Below are 24,244 nucleotides of genomic sequence, written 5' to 3' on the forward strand. Positions count from 1 at the left end.
TACCAGTTTTAATTTTTTTATTGTTAAGATTCCACGAATCGGTGAGATCGTGCGGTCTTTTTCAATCTATGTCTGGCTGATTGCTCTTGGCATAACGTCCTCCAGGTCTGTCTGCGTTGTCACAAGGGGAAGGATCTCCTTGCTCCTCATGGCCAAGTCATGTTGCATTGTGTGGATGGGTCACCTGTTCTTTCTCCCTCCGTCCATCGATGGGCGCCTGGGCTGTTTGCATGTCTTGGCCGCTGAAACAACTGCTGCTATGAACATCGTGTGGAGGTTTCTTTGAGATCCTGTGTTCATTTGCTGTGGGAAAACACCCAGGAGTGGAATCCCTAGGTCCTAGGGTAGGTCTGTTTTTCATTTTTTTGAGGAGCCTGCCTACGGTTTTCCAGAGTGCTACGACAGTGCAAGAGGGTTCCCCTTTCTCCACATCCTTGTCAACGTGTTTCACCCCACCTGCCCCGTGTGAGGTCCCATCTCACTGGGGATCTCTGTCCTGCCCGCACATGCACAGGGGGAAGGTTCCACAGCACGGCTGCAGCCACGGCTTCCAGATGATGTTGCTCAGGGAAAACTGGGGAGGCACCGGACTCAGGGTTCTCCTGTGCTGCTCCACGGCCTCACCCACCCGTGCGACCACTGCGTGGTACCGGGGTTCGGAGCTGGGGGCCAGGGGCCATGCCTCGGAAGGGTCCCTGGAGAGGTCGAAGAGCAGAGGTGGGCTGTGCTGGGTCACGCCGTCCCCGGAGCAGGGGCACACACCTTGGCCGTAGCAGGCCCCCGTCCCCTTGGGGTGGAACTGTGGCGTCATGTAGTGGACCTTCCAGAGTCTTCCACCTGAAGACAAACAGAGTGGTGAACACCTGACCTAAGTACCAGCCCTGGGGAAAATCATCAACATCCCATCCAAATAAAGAGAGAGGAGAGGAGAAAACCAGGTGGTTCTTGCCAAGTGTGTCTATATGGTGTGCTCCAGGCACGCAGAGGCAAAGGGACTCGTCCCAAAGTGCTCAGTGAGGCTGCCTGCAGGGATGATGGCCACAAGTGCCGTGCTTTCTTCATTCTTACCCTTCCTGCTATTTTGCAATTGTTCCACATCCCCGTCCTAGTTTGGGTAACAGAAGCAAATAGGACCCACCAACACGGTGATTGGCAAAGAGCTTGCTGTGTACTCAGGGGGTGCATTTGGGTACAGGCCAGATAAAAAAGCCAGTCAGAGGGGGACATGGGCTGCAGCCTTCAGATTCCCTTCCCCTGGACATGTGCCCACCACCAGCTATCATTCTCCATGAGATATGGATTCTTCTCAACTTCTCAGAAAGAGATTTGCTCTGTGATGCTGCATTTCATTCATAATCACGGCCAGACTATGGTGCCAGATGCTCAGTTGAAGACTCATCTGCATGTCGCCATGGCAGGTTTTTTTCCCCCCCAGTGAAATCAACATTTACATGAGTAGACTGCCCTCCATACCATGGGTGGGCCTTACCCAATCAGTTGAAGATGTAAGAGAGCACAGAATGAGGTCCTCTCAAGAGGAAGGAATTCTGCTTGCAGAGCACAACCCGTGTGTTCTGCCTGACTTTCTACCCTTCGGACTCCAGATGGCAGCATCCACTCCTGCATGACTGTGGGCCAGCCCTGAAGATTTCAGACGTGACCGTCCCCACAGCCACACACGACACAATTCTTGAAAATCGCTCTCTCTGTTTCTGTCCACCCGTTTGTCTACATCTGTCTTTACCTTCCATCTCTATTATCCATTATCTGCCAAGCGACCTCTCTGTCAACTCTGTCATCATCTCTTAATCAGCCTATTCTATGATCCATCCATCCATCCTTGATCTGTCATCTGTTTATCCATACGTCCATCTATCCATCCATCTCTCCATCCATCCATCCATCCATCCATCCATATCCCCACTCATCCATCCATCCATCCATCCATCATCTATCCATCCATCTGTCCATCCATCCATCAATGCATCCATCCATATCTCCACTCATCCATCCATCCATCCATCCATCCATCCATCCATCATCTATCCAGCCATTCCACTCGTGGTTCTGTTTCTTGGGGGCGACCCGTCCCCCCGCAACAGGAAAAGACATGTACTCACTGTCCTTCTCGTGCCAGCGTGCTGCGTGGAGGTACTTCCCACAGTAATGAAAGAGGAACTCGTGTGCTGAGTGCTCAGCAGTCCCTTGAAGCAAGGGCACCAGGCTATGGCCATCGATCACCCTGATTCGGTGAAGAGACAGAAGGATGAGTCAGACCAAGGCCACTCAGCCTACTGGCACCTGAAAGTGAAACTCCAAGCTCATAAGGGTCTTGCTCATAAGGGCCTTGCTCGTAAGGGCCTTCATAAGGGCAAGAGGAACAGAGATGAGTTGTCTCCCCAACTCTGTCCAGACTGCAAGTTGCTAAGCAAGAGACATGTCGCTCTTTCTAAAGAAAAAGTCACTAAGTTGTGGGGTCATTTGTTACACAGAATGGCATACACAGTGTGCACACAGACATACACACACCATTCCAGCCTTGCCCGTCATGGCCACAGGACCATATTTTTAAAAAGTCCTCAATCTGAACTTAATGTACGAAAGTTACACTTTTCCTTACACTTGTAAAGCACTTCTATTTTAATTATACCCTAATTATGACGGTTCCATATCCTGTGTCTACTTGGCTGGGTCACGGGTGCTCAGGGATGTGGTGAAACGCCAGACTGAGGATTGCTATGAAGGCATTTTTTAGACACAGTTAACATCCACGGTCAGTGGACTCTGAGCAAAGCAGCGCACCCTTCACAAGGAAGGTGGGCCTCGCAGAATCAGTTGATGGCTGCCAGAGCAAAGACTGAGGTTTCCCAGAGAAGACAGAATTCTGCCTCAAGAGCATAACAGGGAAATTCTGCCTGAGTTTGCAGCCTGCTGGCCTGGCATAAGGATTTCAACTTCTTAGCCTCCACAATCAGGAGCCAATGCCTTAAATGCCTTATTTTATAAACACACAGACACCCGAACATACACTGTTGGTTTTGTCTCTCTCATACAGGACTATTTATTTGTCCCCTTAAGTGGAGGAATATCAGACGATTATCAAAATACTTACTGCTTTGTTTTATCTTGGATTAGGAATAGTCTTTGGTCCTGCCCTAATATCGAAGTGATAAGTCATTTTTAAAGCATGCTGTGATAGCCCCATCAACCCATGGGCAAGAGTGCACCTTGGGAAATCAGGGGAAGGTGTTTCAACGGAACGACTTCTAATGCTTTCATCCCGCCATTGTTGTGCTGAGTTATAAAATCTTACCAAAACGGCAAAATGGGTAGATGGACCCGATACTTCCTTTAATCATGTTTTACTGAGCATGATTAGTTTGCAGTAGGCTGTCCCTTCCCTTTGAGAATGTGAGAACTTTCTAAATGTCCCCATATCATGGTAGGATTTCTCCCCTACGTGTGAAATAGTCAAAGGACAACTTTCAGCAACTGGGGAGGGAGGGAGTCTCATGACACGTGTACCTGTCCTGGGGCACATGGCCGCCCCCCAGCTGGACCACGGTGGGGAAGACATCCATCAGGCTGGTGGGCTCGTGGATCACTCGGCCGGCCGGCAGCACCCCAGGCCACCGGAAGATCCCCGGCACGCGGATGCCGCCTTCCCAGCCCCCCATCCCTTTGCCTCCTGTAAGGAAGTGTCGTTAGAATTCTCCAGGAGATGGTCCCATCCACATGCACACCTGGGCACACCTGTCTGTCTCTGTACGTGCCTGGTTACCCCACACATAAACAGACACGATGGCAGCCTGCATTTCCCAAAAATGTTTGCAACAATAAATTCCAGAACCTCGTCACTGCCCTATGGGCAGGTGGAGTCTACATGCTCTTCTTTTAAGATCTGGCAGGTCTCTGTGACCACGGGAACACACAGGGTGTGCAATGCATGGCTTCAGAATTATAATGGGGGCTTAAATTTTACACCATGTACGGCTGGTGGCTCCTGTCTTCCTCCATCCTTTTTCCTTCTGGAAGAACCAGGAATTGGTCTGGCAGCCCATGAAAAGGACCCATATCTATGTCTGAGAGATGAAATGTAGGCACAGGGTTACCGCACCCAACCATGGTTGAGAACATGCATGGCGGGCGACTGATATTCTTATTGCTGTTCAAACGAGTGCAAAGGCATCACAAGTATTGATTTTGGGGTTGCAGATAAATTTTAGCAAGTAGCTGACATCATAAATATGGAATCCATGAATCATGGAGAAAATGACTGTATCAGACTTTTAAAAATACGGCAATATAAAGGTGCCATGCCCTAAATCTCACAAGATAGAGTGGAATACAGAGACACATGTAACTAAGGTTATAGTTACAGTGCGATGTTTGATTTACGATGGCATTTCTTTTAATTTTATCTCGATTATTTATTTGCAGATCTCCCTCTCCTACTAAAATATAAGCCCTTTAAGGGAAGGGCATGTGTCTTTTTTTTTCTCTCTTGGCACGCGTATAGGATTTGGTGTAGAGCGGTTGTTCAAGAAATCCCCCTTTGAACGTGCACACTCTTTCCCCCTTCTGCTTGCTCTCCAGGCTGTAACACTGAGAATCATTTGGTGGTTCCCGCATCTGCCTCTTAACCGCCAATATCCAATGGTCTCACCTCGGAATATCCCATTCCATCCCCCCAGCTGGCTGTGTCCGTCTCTTGCCTCCAAATGTCCTCCGTGATCAGAGGTGAAATACGTGAATGTCATGTTTTTCAAACCGTGGACTTCGAGTGCTTTAAGGATCTCACCTATAAGAGAAACAGAACAATTCAGGGCAGAGTGAATGAATCACCACCAGCAAATTCAACTCAAATTTGCCCTTTCTTGCTAGAAAGTCCCATAAGGGGACTGTGTAGTCACCGTCATTACGAATGTGGTCACACAGTGTGAACCCTTTCTGATGTTCCCAATTCCACAGGATTCAGAATCTTGTTTACAAAGGTATCACTAATACTGAAAACAAAATAAATGGCTTAAAGCCAATATGTTGTTGGCATATGTGTCCATAATGACTGCATGGGGTTGGAGTGTGGTAAGAAAGAGTCCTGATGGGAAAATCCCATCAAGATAGGAGGAAGCCAGAGCTGTGAGCCTCCATCTGCATGTGGAGGGGGGCAAGGCTCAGGAGAGCAGCACGGTCTACCAGCCATGCACTCGCTTTATCCATGGAGACCAAGTGCACACATCTACAGCCCTGAAGGAAAGGTTTTACACCACATGGGGACTGTGCAGCACTGGAAATGCATGTTTCTAGAGCACGATGTAATCCACTCTCCCGTTTTGGGGTTGTCTGCCTCTTTACTTGATGCATCGTAGCACTACAGCTTTTCCAGGATAAGCCCTTGCACCCTGCAAGGATTTAGATGTCTGCATTCTCTTAACAATCTCTATACACTTGAAGGGAAGGTAACAGTGTATCAACTATGCGTCAAAGTAAAAACAAACAGAATGTACCATCTCATCGGCTCTCTCTGGGCTTTCTCAAGGCCACGGGAGGAATGCATTGTTGGTCTGTTGCCCTGAATGATAGAGCATCCTTGCTTCACATTCTGTAATATCTCACGATGGCTTTATTATTTTTTTTTTTAAGATTTCATGTATTTATTTGAGAAAGAGCATAAAGATGGCGGAGAAGTAGACAGAGAGGGAGAAGCGGACTCCCCGCTGAGCAGGGAGCTCTGACATAGGGCTTGATCCCAGGACCTAGGGACCATGACCTCAACTGAAGGTAGACACTTAGCCTACTGAGGCACCCAGGTGCTCCTCATGATGGCTTTAAATAATGCGCTTTGTAAAAGGATGATTTTGTGCAGAAGTAGGTTGAAGGAGCACGTGAATGATATGGGGAACTTTCTCCCAATTCTTTGCCTTTTCTCTTCTTCTTTATTGCAACTTGGTTCATACTGAGGTGGCCCATCTGTTACCAGAGTGGAGCGGTGAGGCCAAGCCGAATGATGCATGGCCGTGCCTTGACTCACCTACAAGCCAGTCCATCTCCTCCACATTGTCGCCATATAAGCCGTGCTGGCTTTTCCCGAGAAAGCGTTTTGTGGTCACCAGGGGAATGTGAACATGTAGCAAAGACACGAAGAGGAGGAATGGCCGGTGCTTATTCCTGAAAGAAGAAAAACATGCTTCAGACACGATGGCACCTGTTTCAACACTATCTGAGCCACCTGGGTCCCTGAAACCCATCTCCCCATCAGGACTCAGGTACTATGAGAACTCATCTCCTCTTTAAAAACGGGATTACCTTTCAATATAGGAAACGGCTTCGCGCAGCATGTGACCTGCCATACTTTCCAAAACCATGGGCTGCTCTATGACGTCATGGTCTCTCATCAGGATACAGTTCCAACGACGCACAAACCCAAAGCTGGCATACCAGGAGACGAAGAAGAGGAAGACGAGGCTGGCTGCCCCCAGGACTCCCTTCCAGGACACAGAGATGAACCCGCAAGTCTTGCCAACCGCAATGGTCAGGACCCCTAGAGCCGCCATCTGGGTGTACTGCCACAGTCTGGATCTAGTCATGGCGTCCACTTCTGGGGGCCTGCCTGGCTGACAGTCATTCACAAGCGTGAAAGGCATGCCGTAAAAATAGTCAAATCCGTGGTTCAGTGGATGGTGGCAGTGGTCATTGCGGGATTCACAATTGACACCCTGGTGCCATTTTCCTGAAGATAAGAGCAAGAAGTTAGACAAGAACACACATGGAGCTGCTCTGTTTGACCCCAGTCATCTTCTCAAAAATTTGGATTATATAGTTACCCTGCCGTTTGCAAATACCGAACAAACGTATGGCGGTCATGAGATTAAAGGTTCAAGATATTCTGGGCTGTTAGGAATTAAAATTTGCAACCCTAGACTGCTATTAAATAACTATTAAAAATTTGCAATTTTTAATTAAAATTATTAAATTATTAATTATATAGTATATATAGTATATATACTATATATATAGTATATATAAAATACTATATATAGTATTTTAAATATTAATAAGTTATTTTAAAATTATTTAAAATATTAAATTATTTTAAAATTTAATAAATTAAATAACTACTAAAAATTTGCAATTTAAATAACTATTAAAAATTTGCAACCCTAGACTGCTATTAAATAACTATTCTGCTATTAAATAACTCAGAAAATATCATTTATGGATATTTCTTACTTAAAAGACAGCCCCTTGATAAAAGGAGTTGGTTCTAGCATAATCTTACCACAGAGTAGAAGTAACCAAGTAAGCAAGAAATGCTTCTAAGAGATTTTTTTCCCAAAGGCTGTAATTTTATAATACCATTGAGATGGAACATGAGAAAGCCCATATATCAGATTCTAGAAGGATACACAAGAATTGGGTTCTCTCCAGATCCTTAGCCAGCTTACATTTAGCTACAAAATAGGACAGAAAAGGGTCCAATGTACCAGTCACCATAATTTCCAAGTACAGAGGTTAAACGCGGTCCCCACCCTGTTCTTCCCTCCCATGGTTCACACAGGGTCTTCAGAACCTGTAGGATCGGTTCTAGTTCCAAGCCTGGAGACCTCCCTTTCTATCCCTGCTTACATTTAAGGAGGTGAGAAGGTCGGGATGGGGTGGAACAGGTGGAGAAGGAATGTATACAGGATGGTCTCCATCTTGTCCACTGTCTACCACTTGGAAGGTGGAGAACACCCTTGTCTAAGTCCAGATGGGGTGTGTGCACCAGAAGAATAAAGATTCACAGAAGGAACCGAAACGCAGGTCTGCAAGTCCAGTAAACACAAAATGAATCCACTTACCTAGTTTTAAACATAATTCCCCACCCCCAAAGAGTATGAGATACCTGGTGGCAGTGGGCTCAAGGACATTGGGTCGTTGACCCAACGGTGGTGAGTTGGTAATGGAAAGTTCCAGTCAATTTGGGTGAGTAAGAAACTTTACTCTACTTCTCAGGATTGAGAAGAGAAATACAGGTGACAGAGCAGATGCATACAAAGTCCTTGAAAATGCCCTTGAAAATGGGTTATGCGATATGCTGAGTATCTGTGTCTCCCTAAAATTCCTATGTTGAGACCTGACCATAAGGGTGATGGTATTTGGAGTTGGGACCTTGGATAGGAAATTAGGTCCTCAGGATGGAGCCCCCATGAATGGGATTAGTGCCCCCAAAGAGACCTTCATGCCTTCTTACATGTGAGGGCACGGAGAGAAGACGGTCATCTCTGAAGCAGGGTGAGGTCCTCACCAGACGTGGAGTCTGGATCTTGGATGTCTCAGCCTCCAGAACTCTGCTAAAGTAGCAGGACATTTTAAAAGGGAGGGTGGAAGAGGTGACTACCCCATGTCCAACCCAATCACCACGTTGAACTCAACAGTGACTCTGAGTGTGGAAGAGCTGGTGAGGAATTGAATGGGACCCCCTGCATGCAGACTGGATTGAATCTTCCCTTGATCCCCCTGCACACAGAGCTGATCGAGTCTTCCCTTGACCAAGGGTTTGGGGAAGACGACCTCATCATCTGGCCTCGGAGATTCCTGTTAAGACACTACTTCTAGGAGCGCTTGGGTGGCTCATGGGTTAAGCCGCTGCCTTCGGCTCAGGTCATGATCTCAGGGTCCTGGGATCGAGTCCCGTGTCGGGCTCTCTGCTCAGCAGGGAGCCGGCTTCCTCCTCTCTCTCTCTGCCTGCCTCTCTGCCTACTTGTGATCTCTCTCTGTCAAATAAATAAATAAAATCTTTTTTTTTTTAAAAAAAAGACACTACTTCTAAACACACAGGCTGAGCAAGGAATGAAAGTGTTCCCAAGCATCTGGTCCATGACAGGTGGGTGCCCATCTGTAAGGAAGCCACCTAGCAGGTGTCGGAGTGCCGTTCTCAGACAGGGGGTCTTATGAGGTTGGCCCTGCCTAACGATGTGCGAGCAATAGGCTCTCCAGAGGATTTCCATCATTCCCTAAATAATAAGTGTGGCTCTGTGTCTAAAATGTTTGCAAGACGTGGTTTTGCTGAACGTCTGCTTTCCTTCTGGAGGCTGGGGTTTTGGGGCGGGTGCCAGGCAGCAGGTGTCTAGGAGACCAGCCCCTAATACAAAGCCTGGGAATGGAAAGAAAGAGGCAAATCCCCCAAGAGGTTGAATTCAAACGGCTTGTCAATGACAGAAGTTCCAATGGTGTGACCGATCCAAGAGAGGTCATATAGGGCCAGCACCCAGTTTTGGTTCTGACATGTAACTTTTTCCCCTGGTAGGGAAACAGGCTGATCCTCCTGCTCCCTGAATGCTATGAGTACCTATAAGGCCGGTTGCATAACCTTGCTGCTGCAGGACTCTTGCAAACGTGGTTTCGTTCGTGGGGAGTCCGCCCGATCCCGCGTTCCACTGGAGGGCACGGTACCCATCATCGGCTTCCATGCCTGCGGAGCAGAGCAGAGAGCAAGGACTCACTCTCCCTTGACTACAGCAAGGGTTCCTGCCTGGGGAGGAAGCTGACCCTTCAACCTGTCTGGCATTGGTCTGGGTTTCACAATTGCAGGAGGGGCGCTGCTGGCCTCAGCTGGGGGAAACACCCTACAGTGCCCAGGTTGCCCCCACCATAGAGACTCATCCAGCCCAAATGTCAGCAGTGCTGAGGGTGAGAAACCCTGCCTTGGCATGAGAGAGTCTGTCTGTTTCTCTCTATCATCTAACTCTATCCATCCATCCATCATCTCTTCACCCATCTATTCATGTATCATCTATCAATCGTCAACTGCTTACCTACTTACCTATTCATCCATCCCTATCTTTCTCTCTCTCTATCATCTATCTGTCTATCGTCTAACTCTATCCATCCATCCATATATCCACCCACCCATCCACTCACCCGCCCATCTAGCCATCTATTCACCTACCCATCCATCAATCTACTAATTATCACCTATCAATCTATTATCTATCTATCATCTAACTCTATTCGTCCATCTATCAATCTACTCATCATCTATCTATCTATCATCTAACTCTATCCATCCATCCATATATCCACTCACCCATCCACTCATACACCCATCTAGTCATCTATGCACCTATCCATCCATCAATCTGTTACGTACCTATTATCTATAATCTATCTATCTATCTAATCTATCTATCTATCATCTAACTCTATCCATCCATCCATCATCTCTTCACCCATTTATTCATGTATCATCTATCAATCATCAACTGCTTACCTACTTACCTATTCATCCATCCCTATCTCTCTCTCTCTATCATCTATCTGTCTATCGTCTAACTCTATCCATCCATCCATATATCCACCCACCCATCCACTCACCCGCCCATCTAGCCATCTATTCACCTACCCATCCATCAATCTACTAATTATCACCTATCAATCTATTATCTATCTATCATCTAACTCTGTTCGTCCATCTATCAATCTACTCATCTATCATCTATCATCTATCATCTAACTCTATCCATCCATCCATATATCCACTCACCCATCCACTCATACAGCCATCTGGTCATCTATGCACCTAGCCATCCATCAATCTGTTATGTACCTATTATCTATAATCTATCTATCTAATCTATCATCTATCTATCTATCATCTATCTATCATCTAACTCTATCCATCCATCCATATATCCACTCACCCATCCACTCATACACCCATCTAGTCATCTATGCACCTAGCCATCCATCAATCTGTTATGTACCTATTATCTATAATCTATCTATCTATCTAATCTAGCTATCATCTATTTATCTATCATCTATCTATCTCTATCTTCTATCTCTGTATCTTCTGTACATTATCTATCTATGGCAATGGTTCCCAACCGAAGGTAATTCTGCCCCCCAGGGAACACGTGGCAAATGCCCAGTGACACTTTTGGTTGTCACAACTTGGTGGGGAGAGTTGGCTCTCCCCAGTAGTAGTGGCTGCTACTAACATCTTGCACATAGAGACCTGACCCCCAGCATCTCAGAATGTGACCGTGTTTGAAGATAAGAGATCAGGTCTTTTAAAGAGGTAAAAAAAAAAAAAAAGAAGTCGTTGGAGTAGGCTCTGTTCCCATAGGAATGGGGTCTTTATAAGAAGAGGAGCTACAGACAGATGGCCACGTGAGGACAGGGAGAGAAGGCAGAGTCTATACGCCAAGGAGAGAGGCCTCAGGGGAACTAGCCCTACCCTGGATCTCAGACTCCCAGCCTCCAAGATGGTCAAAAAAGTAATCTGTGTTGTTTAGGCTGGTCCTTCTGTGGTATTCCGTACAGCAGCTCGGACAAACGAAACCTCAATATTCCAATATGTAAATGTACTCGCTTATTAACCCCCTCTTCCACTGATGAACTGTGTCTGTGTTTGCAACGTACAGATGTACAGACAACGTTCAGTGCTGCTGTGAAGTTCTCATTCCATCTTTTGTAGAACTTGCATGCGTGCACATGTTGGGCTCCTCCTTAGGAATTCCTGGGTCATGGGAGTGCCTGCTTTCAGCTTAAGCAGACAGACAACCTTGAGGATCTCACCAACCTTGTCCCTTTCTGACTCTGACCCTCCTACTTTTCCCTTAGAAGGACGTTGGTGATGACACTGGGCCACCTGCATAATCTAGGGTAATGTTCCCATCTGAAGATCCTTCACCTAACCCCAGCTTCAAAGTCCCTTTTGCCATATAAGGATTTAGGATGTGGGATCTTTGAGAACCATCCTTTAGTTTCCTATATGCTCACCCAAAGCCTATCTGAAATCATGACTACACACCCAGATGGACTAAAATATTTAAACAAATAAACACAATGTCAACCATAACCAGCTACCCTTGCAGAGTTTCTGTCTCTGAATTCCCAATCAACCCAATCATCGCATGACTACCTAAAACACACCAGTCTTCATGTCATTTGAGGGGATACCATTGCCCATTAAATGTGCACCGTTCTACCTGGATCTTGACCATCGCTGATCACATTGAGGACAAGTAATGAGTAGACGCAGGCTTGCCCCCTTCTCAGTCGTCCCGGCAACACTGACCTGATCTGAAGGAGTGCCTCCCCGTGAGGAAGGAAGATCTGCTGGGGGTGCAGAGGGGGGCGGCCGCCAGGTGCTGGGTGAGCCTCACGCCTTCCTCTGCAAGCTGGTCAATATTGGGCGTCCTGAGTAAACCACACACAAACATCCCTGTCAAGACAGCCCTTACAGGGATCCCTGCACCAAAGGGCATGGCATGGAGTACATCAGTGTTTCCTGAGGGTTTTATGATTAGTTGCATATGGTGTCTTGCAAAGGCAGATGGACCCATCCCCAAAACAACCAGCATGAGCACATGGATTGAGGACCTCTCGCTGCAAAAGGGGCTGAGCCCTTGTCCCGGGGTCTGGGGCTGCAGCCCAGCCCACTGCATGCATAGCCACCGTCTGAGCCCATCGCATCACCCGGAGGAGGTCTTGTGGGCCAGGAACAAGCTTCTCTGGATGCTGTTGCTGTGTGTAGGGATAAGAGTTGCACAACGTCTTGGTCTTACGGTCTACTCCTGTCTGCCAGGAGGTTGTGACCACACTAACCTACTGGCTTGCAAAGGTGGGTCCCTTACAGCTCGCTACCCTTTGCTCCTCTGTGAGCACGCTCTAGTTCACAAATGGGAAACGGTCTTCCCAATCCAATGGGGGGAAGGAACACCATGCCTTTCCTGTTTGTACCACCAAGTTTCCATGTGGATGGGTTAAATGGCAGAGGGCAAGTGGATTAAAGAGACACGGGAAGACATGAAGAGTGAAGCCACTGGCCAGAATAAAATCTGTGAGAGATGATACCTAAAATTTCCTTACTGGGCAAGTGTTCTAATGGCCCAAGTTCAAAGGCATCTTTGGAGACGAATTGAGGCATGGCTGGAGGCCTTTCTTGTTGAGTATGAGTGTTGGCGGAGGGTGCTGAGGGAGTTGACAATGGTCCACAACCATTATTTATGGGGAGGAGCCTCAGGGTCCCTGTTCTCCCAGTGCCCTGGGAGAAGCATGCAGACGTGACCATGGCTTTTCTGAAGGTCTGGGCAGGCTCAGGCTGAGTCCTATACTAGTAGATGCTGTTTTCTTGGACACAAGTCTCTTCCAAAGCCTTGTGACCCAGAGGATCCCCGTCCATAAGTTTTGTAGATAGAGGACAGAAATATGATGACTCCTGAAGGACTTTGGGATGCCTACCGGCTCCCAAAGGACTTCTGGGAGCCGGTGGGCCTCCCAAAGTCCTAATGTGGGTTTTTGGATTCAAGAACTTCAGACGCATCAAAACCATCGCCAAGACCATCCTCCAAATGTTGAGGTAAATACCTTTCTTACTAACTCAGATGGGTGTTGCCAGTTTTGAAGAACACATTTTTCGTTTTAATTGTTGCTTTTGTTTGGGGGTGAACACAGTACTTGTGGTCTAAAAAATATGAAAAATTACAACTGTATCCTTCAAAATCCTCAAAGGTGGAGAAGCACAGAGGTGAGGGGCAGAAGGACAGTGTTCAAAGGATGTTTGGTGTAAATGCATAGGAGGCCAGTAAATAACTTCTAAGTTAGTGTAGTAATACAATAGCGTAACATCTTTGGAGATTATTAAAGTGAAAAGCTGCATTTCTGGAATCCCTGTGTTATCTTTAGACCCAACGACTTCTTAGTCAGCAGAGTGATCTCCCCGTTTGCAAGGAGACAAGCAAAGTTGGGAGCCTGAGTCACTCGTCCCTGGTCACGGAGCTAGAGAGTGCCAAGGAGGGTTTAACACCTCCATTGAATTACACCTTATCTGCGTGACTTAAAAAATCCACCGAGGGTAGCGTTCTGGAGGTTGTGGGACAAGTATGTCCATCCTCAGGCTCATATCTTCCATTAAGCATGGATTTTATGATAGTTCACAACCACCCGTCCACTTTGGGACCACTAAAGCTTTTTTCCCTGTCTTTGTTTCTATTTAAAGACAGTCCCCCTTGCCCTCTTGTGTGCAAGCTGTTGTCTGTACTCATTCAGCTGTGGCTTCCAGGCTCGTCCTGCATGCCCAGAAACCACAGCTGAGGTCAGTATTTCAGACACCTGCTGCTCTGGGCAGCTGCTGGGGCCCTGCCATGCCTCTGTTTTCAGGGAACAGCTGTGTCAGTCAAGACCGTTCTGGCCACTTTGCTCATCTTGAACTTTTTAAAAAATTGCAACCAACCCAAATATAAATGCTGTTATTAAAAAAAAAAATCACCCATTCTGTACTCATGCTGGTTGTTTTCAATAATCCAACTGTAAAAATTTATTTTTAACTAAACTATGAACACGAATTACAAGGGCTTATAGGATTCTACCAATTAAGTATAGTTATATTAGCTTTGACCTATTTTCTCAGGCTACAAAAGTTCTATCTCTAGCTTGATATCTAATCTATTATGTACCAGTAAATAACCATCTGTCTACCCATCCTTCCACCCCTTTCCATCCAACCATCCATCATCCATCTTTCCATCCATCCAACCATCCAACCATCCATCCATCCATCCAACCATCCATCCATCCAACCATCCATCCATCCAACCATCCATCCATGCATCCATCCAACCATCCATCCATCCAACCATCCAACCAACCATCCATCCATCCATCCATCCATCCATCCATCCATCCATCCAATCATCCAACCATCCATCCAACCAACCATCCATCCATCCATCCATCCATCCAACCATCCAACCATCCATCCATCCATCCAACCATCCATCCATCATCCATCCATCCATCCATCCAACCATCCATCCATCCATCCATCCAACCATCCATCCATCCATCCATCCAACTGTTGTCTGTCTAGCTATCTCTCTTCTATCAAGTATTTATGTCCAACACATGTCTTCATGATTATCTACACTGGGGAACAGAATGAAAAATACCACAGGTTTCAACCTCGCACAGAAATCTTCTGCAGAATCTCATTCCTCCACTTGTGAAAAGATACCCTAAGACAGGAAAAATGCTCCTGATTTTTAAATTATGTGCTTCTCAATCAATTTATGTCATCTCCTTCTTTCCCTAACCAAGCTGACTGGCAAAGATAATCCTAAAATATTACTCTCAAGTGCCTTTCATTTTTTTATGCATTCTTTCTCTTTTAAATAACCCTCTGGCCTGTGGGATCAGATATTTTTATTCTAAAAACAGAGGGAAAGTATGGGAGTGTCTGAAAGTGATACCAATATGCTGAGAAACCACCCAGTGACTCTCAAAAAAGGAATGGATGGGCAGGGCATGTATGACATTTTCCTGAAAGAAGACATATCTTTTCTTCCTATTATGCTAATAAAACAAGCAGGTTACACATGTATTTGCAGATTGGTTTCTGTCATTAACACATGTCTGGGGCGGGGGTTCACTTCCACGTTTTGCATCATGGTCCCAGAAGGAAAGGTGGAGATTATCCAAAGGCCTATGTGAACAGGGGAAACTGAGGCTGGACGTATGACTGATGGCACAGATACAGAGAAGCAGGATTAGGGCCACAGAGCCAGTCCTAGGGCTCCCTCTTCTGTCCTGACCTCCTGTTCCCCCAAACCTTGGTGACTACACATTCATTACACACCTCGTGGGTTCTCGACTTCCCTTTCTTACAAGGCAAGATATGAAACACAGACCCGGTGTGTCCCACATGAGCCAGTGGAGTGACTGTAAACAAGGGTGTCTTGACATTTTCTAGGATATCTAGGCACAGCAGATCCCCTGATTCCTGGAGAGAATTCTATGGGACGTACTTACTAGTGAAGAACGGTTTATGTGCTGGAGGAGTCGGAATGATTTCACAGCAGATCTCCAAAGGATGAAGGCACAGATGCGTTAGAGCATGTGCAGTCAATTCCCCCTCGAAAGCCAAGACAGGGTGTAGCTTTCCCTAAACTGGGTGGTTTTTACATCTTCTACCTGTCAGCCTTGATGGCTTGCTTGGGCAAAACTGTTAAAAGGATGTGCCCTGCTCGTGTTGGGGTGGCTGGATGTGCTGTGGAGACAACAATATGAAGACCATGGAAGCGCAGTAGGTTTGGGCAGAAAGCCCACATTCCTCATAGGCTGACTGCAAGGGGCATGGGCTCGACATGGGTAAGGGTCGCGCTGCAACCCATGGGGCCAGCTGGCTCAATGTCTTCATCAGTGAGTCAATGCACTAAATTAAGAGAACATTTTCGCCGCCTTTAGGATGTCCCCAAACACCGTCCTTGCGCTCGGCCTATATTTTAGTTGGAAGGAGAAACACTGGACATGAACAACACCACCATCACCACCCCCCCACACATATATCATGGGTGCTGCCCCCTAGCGTTGGTATTGGGTATGCAATCCCAGTTTCTCCATTAATTTCTTGGCTTAAGTTTTCTTAACACACACCGGCAGGCTGCAGGAGGTCCTGAAGGGTTAGGAATTCGTCCTAGGAATCCTGGGGTACACAGGATCCAGTCCATTACATAGAGTGATGGCTGAGAGAGGGCAAGGCGTGCTCTTGGGCTGTGAAAATGTTCTAAAATGCATCGTGGTGACTTTTCGGAAGCTACCAGAAGCCAGTGGATTGTCCAGTTTTGTTGGGGGAATGGTCTGTCCCAGCAGGTATAACTGGGCAGGCTCAGCGTTGGGGGGAGGAAGGTCCCTGCATACACAGGGCAGTGTCTGCCGCTGTTGGAAAGGTCGTGACCAAAGGGGGTGGGCCTGGGTCTATCCTGGGCAGTCCCAACATGGGCTGCTAAGGCTAAGACAGATCGTGTGATGCTGCCCTGGTGGTCTTTCTAAAAGAAATGGAATGAGGGGCTTCTTGTCTCCTGTTGCACAGATTATGCAAACACCATCGTGCACATATTTGCCAGGAGGGAAGACGCAGGAGCCTGCGTATTGTGAATATGGAGGTCCACCGAGGTCCGCTGAGGTCCCCTCAGCGAGTGAGTAGCAGCCTCAGGGGCACAGCTGTCCTGTCCTAATCCCCAGTATTTGTGAATGGGACCTGACTTGTAAACGGGTCTTTATAGGTGTCATTAGTTAAGGATCAAGGAATGAGCTCATCCTGGATCAGGGTGGCCCTAAAGTCAATGACAGGTGTCCTTGTAAGAGACAAAAGACAAGATACAGACACAGAGGAGAAGCCACGGGAAGACGGAAGGCAGAGATGGGAGGGATGTGGCCACCAGCGTAGGGACGCCTGGAGCTCCAGAAGCTGGAAGAGTCAGGAAGGACCCTGTCCTGGTGCCTCTGGAGGGGGCTCGGCCATGCCCCGCCTGGATCTCAGGTTTCTGGTCTCCAGGACTGGGAAGAGAAGAAATTCCTGCGTCTCAAATTACTCCATTTGTTCTCTTTTGTTCCAGCAACACTAAGAAAGGAATACACCCAACCACCCGAGTGCCATGGTGTTTGAACATTTCAGTTTCAGACCCAGCTTCCCGGTCAAAAAGTAATTTCTTGGGGGTTCACGTCGGATGACCTGAGGGCTTTCCCACTACGGGCAGCTTTCAAAGACATCATAACCCACATGTGTTCTCCCACACAGACACCCACGACCCCTAGGACCACCAGCATCACCAGCCCGTTATACCTGAGCGTACGGTTCCCATAGCAACCAAGATCCCCAATGCCAAGATCGTCTGCCATTATCAGTAGAATATTGGGTTGAAGGGCATTTGCGGCTTTTAACTCGGACGTCCTCAGGAGCAAACACAGAAGGAGCGGACCCCACAAAAAGTCCCTGGAGAGACAACCAACAAGGCCCAAATTAACGTCCAGGATTTGTCATGTTCAGTGGGCATTTCCCAAGCGGCTTGCCGGGAAGGCACGTGCGTTCGCCCTGCATCAGGATTTAACCTCCTCACCCCGTTGGTCCTTAATTCTGCTACTTCGGCGGGGGCGCTCCTTAAAGGGCTGAGCGCTTGTCTTCCAGGGGCCCCTTTCCTGGTGCAAAGGCGGCCGGAGCACACCTTCGGTCCCTGGAGCCACCCGACAGGAGGTAGGCGGACCCAGAGGGTCGGAGCAGCGGGACACAGGCATTTTAAAAGGAAGAATGTGGGATTCAGGGCACCCCGGCCACGACAGGGAGACAAGGCACTGCTGGTGCGACCCAGTAGAGACAACACGGTCTTGGAGCCGCGTGGCCACCAAGGCCCCCGCGGGGCGCGCTAGGGACCGCGCGGGAAAGGGATTTGGGGCGTCCCGGACGCGGATCTCCAACCCTGCCCGCCCCCTAACCCGGCTGAACGCAGGGCCTGGGGCGCCCAGGTCCTCCTGCCTGGCTGGCAGCTCGAGCGTGCCTCGGGGCCGGCCTGCAGAGCCCCCAGTGCCGTCCTGTGCCCTGATTGCGCCCCCGTGCGCCAGCCGTCCGGAGCAGGGGGGCAGGGAAGGTCCCGGCGGCACAGGGCGGAGGCGGAGCGTCCAGAGGGTTGTGGAGAGGGGGAGGAGGGGGCACGGCCGCGCTCCCGCGACGGGGTCTTCGGGAACTGGGCAAGTCTTAGCGCTGGGGGCCAGGGCTCCGCTCCGGATGTGGGGGTGGGCAAGGCTCCGCTTGGGCTAGGGGAGGCCGGGCCGGGGGCCGGAGGCCGGAGCGGGGCGGGGCGGTGCCAGAAGGAGGAAGCCGCGCGCTTTGGGAGGCGGGGAAGCGGGTGCTGGACCGGACGTGTCTCAGAGTGGGGGAGGGTGCGGCCGTGCTGGGATGGGGGGGGGCGGAACAAAGCGGGGATGCCCCCACTTTGGAGCAAGGGTGGGGTTGAGGGGACGTCGCGGTGCTGTCAGGGTGCGGAACCAAGGGGGGGGACGGGCGTGTCCTAGAGAGTGGGGATTGGGGACACGGCCGCACTCCGGGGGTTAGGCGCCAGGGAGCGGGAGGGGGCGTGTGCTGGACGAGGGGGCACGCGGCAGCGCTCGGGGGGGGGGGGGAAGAGGGTGTTTTGGGGGCCTGGTGCTGGCGCTGCTGGAGGAGAGGGTACTCGGGATCAAGGGAGCGCGTCCTACGTAGTGGGGGATGGGGACCAGGCCTCGCTCTGCCGGGGCGTGGCCTCTGCGCACCAGCCCGGCGGTTCCCCTTCCTGCCGGGGGCCCTCCCTCCCTCTCCTGGGTCCAGCCGCCCCTCTCCTCCCGTCCGGCTCCAGCTCCCCGGCTCCGCGTCCCTGCGACTGCGGGGCGGACGTCGAGCTGCGTTTTGGTGACTCCAAGGCGCACACACCGCCCGCCCGTCCCGGGGGCCACTGTCGCCCAGTGTGCGCCTCCCCCAGCCCTCATGCCCGCCCCGAGTAGGGGCCGCGTCCTCCGGCCCCGCGCACCTGGCAGCGGGCGCGGCGCGTCCCCTCGGAGCCCTGAGAGCCATGGCAGCGCGCGGGCCGGGCGCGCAGGACCTTGCCCCCAGCGCGCGGACCCGGACCCGCCCACGCAGCGGAGTCCTCCGGGCGGTAGGGCCCCGTCCCGCCCCAATCCGTTTAATCTCCTGTCGCCCAGGGCTTTCCGGGAATTGATCTTGGAAACCGGTTTTCCCGAGTCTCGGTGGCCTCCGGGCGCACACTCCTGGGAGACAATGAGATACCCGGGCTGGATCTGGGCTCGGGTAACCCCCGCAGTTTCCAGAAAGTTCTGGGGACTGCCCCCGTGCGGTCAGGCAGCCTGGATGTGAATTCTGTTTCACTGGGGTCCGTGAGGCAATCCCCCTTCTCTATGGCCAAGGTGGGGGGCAGGGGTCAGGCGTGAGCTAGGCTAGATAGACCCTCACCCACAGGACTTGACACCAGGGGGTCTACCTGGTGGTCACCTCCCCGTCCTGGTCCCCATTAGCTGCCCGGGAGTTCTCTTTGTCCCTTTCCAACTCCGTTCTGCGTTTTGCAGAGATAGTCATTGGGAATTAAGACTTGCCAAAAGCTTGAGGGTGGGGGCAGTTTGCTGAGGGATCTCTTCGGAGAAAAGATGATTTTGCCTTAGAACTGGCGGCCCTAGTTAGCTCATATTTCCTGAGAGGTCTCTGGAGAAGCCCACCCTGTCCACACCTTGACCTCAGGACTTCCCAGCTCTGCAGCTTGGAGAGGATGAAGTTAGGGGGTTAAAGCTGCGGTCTTGCAAAGTGATGGTGGTGGGGCGCGGGGCGTGCCTGTGTGTGCAGGGAGAGGGGCTTGGGTGTAGGGTCCGGAACAAAGTCCCCATCCTGCTGGTGTCCGGTCCTGGGCATGTCCAGTGCAAAGGCTGCGGGCCCGGGGGCTTTGTGGTAGTTCAGGGACCTCCCACAAGCCCCCCACCAAGTTCTGGGTTTCCCTAAATTTCTAGGGCATCTGTTTGTGGAGAATAATTGCTTGAAAAGTGTTAATAAACCCAGACTCTTTAAACTCTTTAAAGGTTAAATAAACCCAAACTTTAAACTCTTTAAAGTCACGCCTTTTCTGGGCTATGTTTGGTGCTCCGCTGGCCTTGGTCGGCAAACCCATCTAGTACGGAAGTATCTTCCACTGGGACTGTGAGTCTGGATGGGGTCAGAGCAGCCTCCTCTGGGTGGGGCTGGGGTTGGGGAATGGAAATCCCCATGGCAGGAGGGGCTTTGCTCCTCACTCTTTGGGGGTCCAAGGGGGCTTAACAAGCCCAATGTGGTTCGGTTGACTTAAGGGTGATGGTACACTGCTGTGTCTTCCTTATACCTTTTGGGTTTCGGGGTGCAGAACTGTTCCAGCCACATAAAAGGATGACATAATCACAGGGGAGTTGTATTTGGACCAAGAAGTACCGGGACGAGGGAGAGAGCTAGCTCTCTCCGACAGGGGACAGTGATTCAGGGTCATCTTCCCGATCACACCAGCAGAGGGGGAACCGGCCACAACAGGGCTGGAGCCAGGGTTTCCAGGTGTTGCCCTGCGTGTCCAGCTGCAGAGGAACCGGGCTGAGGGTCCGGCGATGCTCCTCCACGGCCCGTGCGACAGTGTCCATCACCTGATGGAACAAGGGCTCCGTGTCCGGGGTGAGGGCGTGGGCTTCGGAGGGGTCTCTGGACAGGTCGAAGAGCAAAGGTGGGTCGTGATGGGCCACTCGGTCTCCAGAGCACGGGCAGACCCCTCTCCCGTAGCAGGCACCGGCGCCCTCTGGGTGGAACACTGGGGTTGTGTAGTGGACTTTCCATAGTCTTCCTCCTGAGGGAAAGACGAGAATCTCAGGGGGTTGACGTGGAGAAGCAGAACGATGGCTGGAGAGACGCTGAAGTGAATGGTTGAGCAGATGGGGACCATCCATGCCATGGGATGGAATCAGCCATAAAAATAAATGAAGCTCTGAGATCTGTTACCTTGTGCATAAACTCGAAAACACGCTGCTCCGTGAGAGAAGCCAGATACCCAAGGACACAGAGTGTGGGATCTCCTTGGTAGGAGACGTCCGAAACAGGGAAAGAACAGTAGATGCCCAAGGCTGGGGAGGAGAATGGAGAGTGAGTGCTAACAGGGACGGGGTGTCTTCAGGGGAATGGAATGTTCTGGTACGAGACACAGGTGCTGTTTGCACAACACGGTCAATGTATCAAATGCCCCTGAGTTGTACCGTTTAAAAGAGTGAATTTTTCAGCGTCATGGGCTGAAATCGTGTCCCTCCAAAATTCATATATTGCAGCCCAGACCCCCAAAAGGATGGAATCAGGAAGTGGAGGCTCTGGGGGATTAACAGATGACAAGGACAGAGCCCTCAAGAACGGGATGAGTGCCCTGACAAGGGCCAGGACAGAGCTTGTGTCCCTTGTCTCTCCACCACATGAGGACACAGCGAGAAGGTGGCAGTCTACCGGCCAGCAGAAGCCTGTCTCGGTTGTCCAGCCCCTAGAACTGGGAGAAGTAAGTCTGTGGTTTGTAGGCCACCAGTCCGTGGCCTTCTGCTGAGACTGAACTACAGCTCGGTAAAGCTGTTTGCAAAGGAGTGAATAACTCGTGCGTGGTTCCAGGCAAGATGCTCAGAGGCTTAAAATGGCAACAGCTGTTCTCTTGAAGCTTGCTCCCAGGCTCTCCCCACCCCCACAGCTAGGCAGGCCCCGACAGGAAAAGGAAGGGAGTGAGGAGGAAAGGACAGAGATAGGGAGGACAAGCTACAGCAAACCACCTCCAGCCTCTGGGAGGGCACCAGACCGAACTCCGCCTCAGGAAGAGACTTTGAAAGAATGGAAGGGAGGTCCATCAGGGCTCCTGCACCAGCCTCCTGCCAGGAGGTGGGTCATACCAACATCACTGCCTGTCCTCCCCGGCTTCCTGCTTTTGGGAGGGAGGCCCCCACAACCATGCTTTGTATCCCCCACAGGGCAGTGAGTCTGGGGGAGTCACGTGGGTAACCAGAGTGTAGAGAGCAGGGTTTTGGTGGGTCTGCCTCCTCCAGGAGCAGCTCCAGGGGCAGAAAGACCAGGAAGCAGGGACAGATAAGGGTCAGGATCAGGGCTCCTCCTGGGCTCTGGGAAGGAAGTCACAGAGTTTGGCCCTATGGGCCCAGCAAGGTCACTCACGGCTGTGATAATTCAGCAAACGTGTTGAGCACAAGGAGAAGATGGGCAAGTCTTAGGGAGGCAAAAAAGGCCAGACAATGGTAAACTCACAAAAATAAAATTATAAAGGGTGGAAAACAATGGTGGATGTGTGAGTGTGGGGGGGGAGGGGGGAGGATGGGTGCACCATGGCAGCATTCTTTGGGTCAAGAAACCCTCGCTGAAAAGTTAATATGGCATTTAAACATCGAGAATGAGCCAGTCACGTGGAGATCCAGCCCTCTTTGAGGGGGATTCTCAGAGATGGGGAGGGGATAGGTCATCGTACAAGGAGGAATTTGTTCTGATGTGTGTGCCGTGGGTGGTCTTGGGATGGCTTTCAGCAGGGGGGCTAAGTGCATTATTCATGTAGGATGAACGGTGGATCTCTGAAAGCCAGTTCGGGTGCCCTTGAAGAGGCTTGGGCACTGGGAATACACTCCCCATCTGCTGTCTTTGAAAAAATATAGACGCATTTGCCCAATGACTGAGAGATGAGAGGTCCGTAGTGGGGTAGCCAGAGTGTCCAAGAACAGATCGGATCACGGGACGCACTCATTTGTGGTCTCAGGCATGCATAGATGTAGACTGCGATGTAAAATGGAATGACGGTTTTTTAGGAAACCCTCAAAAATGGAAGGAGATGGGCAATACATCCTTTTTAAGAAATGAAATGTAGCACTAAAAGCCATTCTAGATTATAATAATATTGAAGAGAATGGGTGAAAAGGGAGGGACATTTAAGGAAAAAATAAAAAAATCTATGGTAATTTCCTCAAATAAGGGAAATCCAAAGGGGTGTTCCTTGTCTCCGGATTCAGACAGTTAGAGACTTGTAGAGAATGGTTTTGAGGCATGGAAAGATGAGTTAAAGCACTAGGAGCATAGAGCCCTTCCCAAACACTGATGAGAAAAAAAAAAAAAAAAAAAAAAAAAGAATCAGAAAACCTATGCAATCACAAAGTCCCGAATCTGATCAATTCATAGGGCAAATCCAACCGAGGAGAAAATGTCAGGAAACGTCAGAGTAATAGGGAAATAAAAATGAAGAAAAGTCACTCAAATAGGTGAAACTCTGTTATTAGAAGACAAAGGTAGCAGCAGAAATTAACTGTGTCTAAAATTAAAAAATAATAGTTCTCCAGTCAATGCAAGAACTGAGTTTTTGAAAGAAACATGATCCCTAAAACCAGAAAACTTCTGGGAATGCCAGTTAGGTGAGGATGAACAGTAGATCCTTCTACACATGAAGGCAATTAAAATGCAATGACATCACATGGGACAGGAATAATAGGTTTGATGAAATGCATACTTTTTAAGTAAGAAGAGTAAGGGGAGGGACAGAACAGGTTTCAGTTGCGAAAATCTGATACTGGAAAGATAACCAAACGTCTCCCTGAGTTAATGGACGCATGGGATGCCAAGACAATTCAGATTCCCAAGGGATTAAAAAAAAAATAATCTTGCAAATGATCTTAGAGTTCTTTGAAAAGGCCAGTTGGGCCAAAATAGCCCAGGAAATTTCGAAATGCAAAAATTGTTCGGTATGGACACGGCGGCTTCTATCACAAAGTTATGGTTATTACAAGGGTGAAACCGTGATGTTGAGTTAAGGTGGTTGAGACAGGTGGAAACTGATGTAGACTAAGAGTAGGGGCTTCGAGGGCGAGAGGCAGACCGCAACACTTGTGGGCAGGAAAGCCATATGAAAACCCCATAAAC

The 24,244-nt window shown here is 49.6% G+C and overlaps 2 protein-coding genes and 1 long non-coding RNA gene across 6 annotated transcripts in view; 1 reads left to right on the plus strand and 2 right to left on the minus strand.

Annotated features, from left to right (window-relative positions):
- Positions 1 to 19,405, minus strand: ARSD (arylsulfatase D). Of its 3 annotated transcripts, none has more exons than XM_004768299.3 (10): positions 19,323 to 19,405; positions 17,609 to 17,758; positions 12,065 to 12,186; positions 9,332 to 9,454; positions 6,307 to 6,730; positions 6,032 to 6,168; positions 4,667 to 4,801; positions 3,526 to 3,688; positions 2,121 to 2,242; positions 1 to 837 (listed from the first exon to the last, which is right to left on the minus strand). In XM_004768299.3, the coding sequence occupies exons 1-10, from the start codon at positions 19,364 to 19,366 to the stop codon at positions 479 to 481; spliced, it is 1,779 nt and encodes a 592-aa protein (XP_004768356.2). In that variant the 5' UTR covers positions 19,367 to 19,405; the 3' UTR covers positions 1 to 478. The 3 variants fall into 3 exon arrangements, with proteins under 3 accessions (XP_004768356.2, XP_044945199.1, XP_004768357.2); XM_045089264.1 differs by lacking the exon at positions 19,323 to 19,405 and adding an exon at positions 17,883 to 18,018; XM_004768300.3 differs by lacking the exons at positions 12,065 to 12,186; positions 19,323 to 19,405 and having other exon boundaries at positions 17,609 to 17,757.
- Positions 17,930 to 24,244, plus strand: part of LOC106007376 — a 23,676-nt gene continuing 17,361 nt past the window's right edge. The window contains exon 1 of one of the 2 annotated variants that reach the window (XR_006609444.1): positions 17,930 to 18,016. This is a non-coding gene — a long non-coding RNA (uncharacterized LOC106007376). Of the gene's footprint in view, positions 18,017 to 21,139; positions 21,849 to 24,244 lie in introns of those variants that run through there. The other variant, XR_006609443.1, reaches the window with a different exon arrangement.
- ARSL (arylsulfatase L) overlaps positions 20,716 to 24,244 on the minus strand; it is a 21,003-nt gene continuing 17,474 nt past the window's right edge. The window contains exon 11 of the mRNA XM_045089263.1: positions 20,716 to 21,158. Within this exon, the coding sequence (XP_044945198.1) occupies positions 20,776 to 21,158 (383 nt within the window). The 3' untranslated portion in view covers positions 20,716 to 20,775. The remainder of the gene's footprint in view (positions 21,159 to 24,244) is intronic.

This window comes from Mustela putorius, unplaced genomic scaffold (assembly GCF_011764305.1).
Source record: "Mustela putorius furo isolate JIRA1106 unplaced genomic scaffold, ASM1176430v1.1 tig00003836_pilon_pilon_pilon, whole genome shotgun sequence".
Taxonomy (NCBI): Eukaryota; Metazoa; Chordata; class Mammalia; order Carnivora; family Mustelidae; genus Mustela; species Mustela putorius.

What these genes read in the sequence shown, in the direction of transcription:
- ARSD (XM_004768299.3), bottom strand. Translation starts at nt 19,366, where the DNA reads ATGGCTCTCAGGGCTCCGAGGGGACGCGCCGCGCCCGCTGCCAG. An exon ending in CGCGCCGCGCCCGCTGCCAG is followed by an intron (nt 17,759 to 19,322) that starts GTGCGCGGGGCC and finishes TTGTCTCTCCAG; the next exon opens with GGACTTTTTGTGGGGTCCGC. An exon ending in ACGCTGGCACGAGAAGGACA is followed by an intron (nt 838 to 2,120) that starts GTGAGTACATGT and finishes GTTTGTCTTCAG; the next exon opens with GTGGAAGACTCTGGAAGGTC.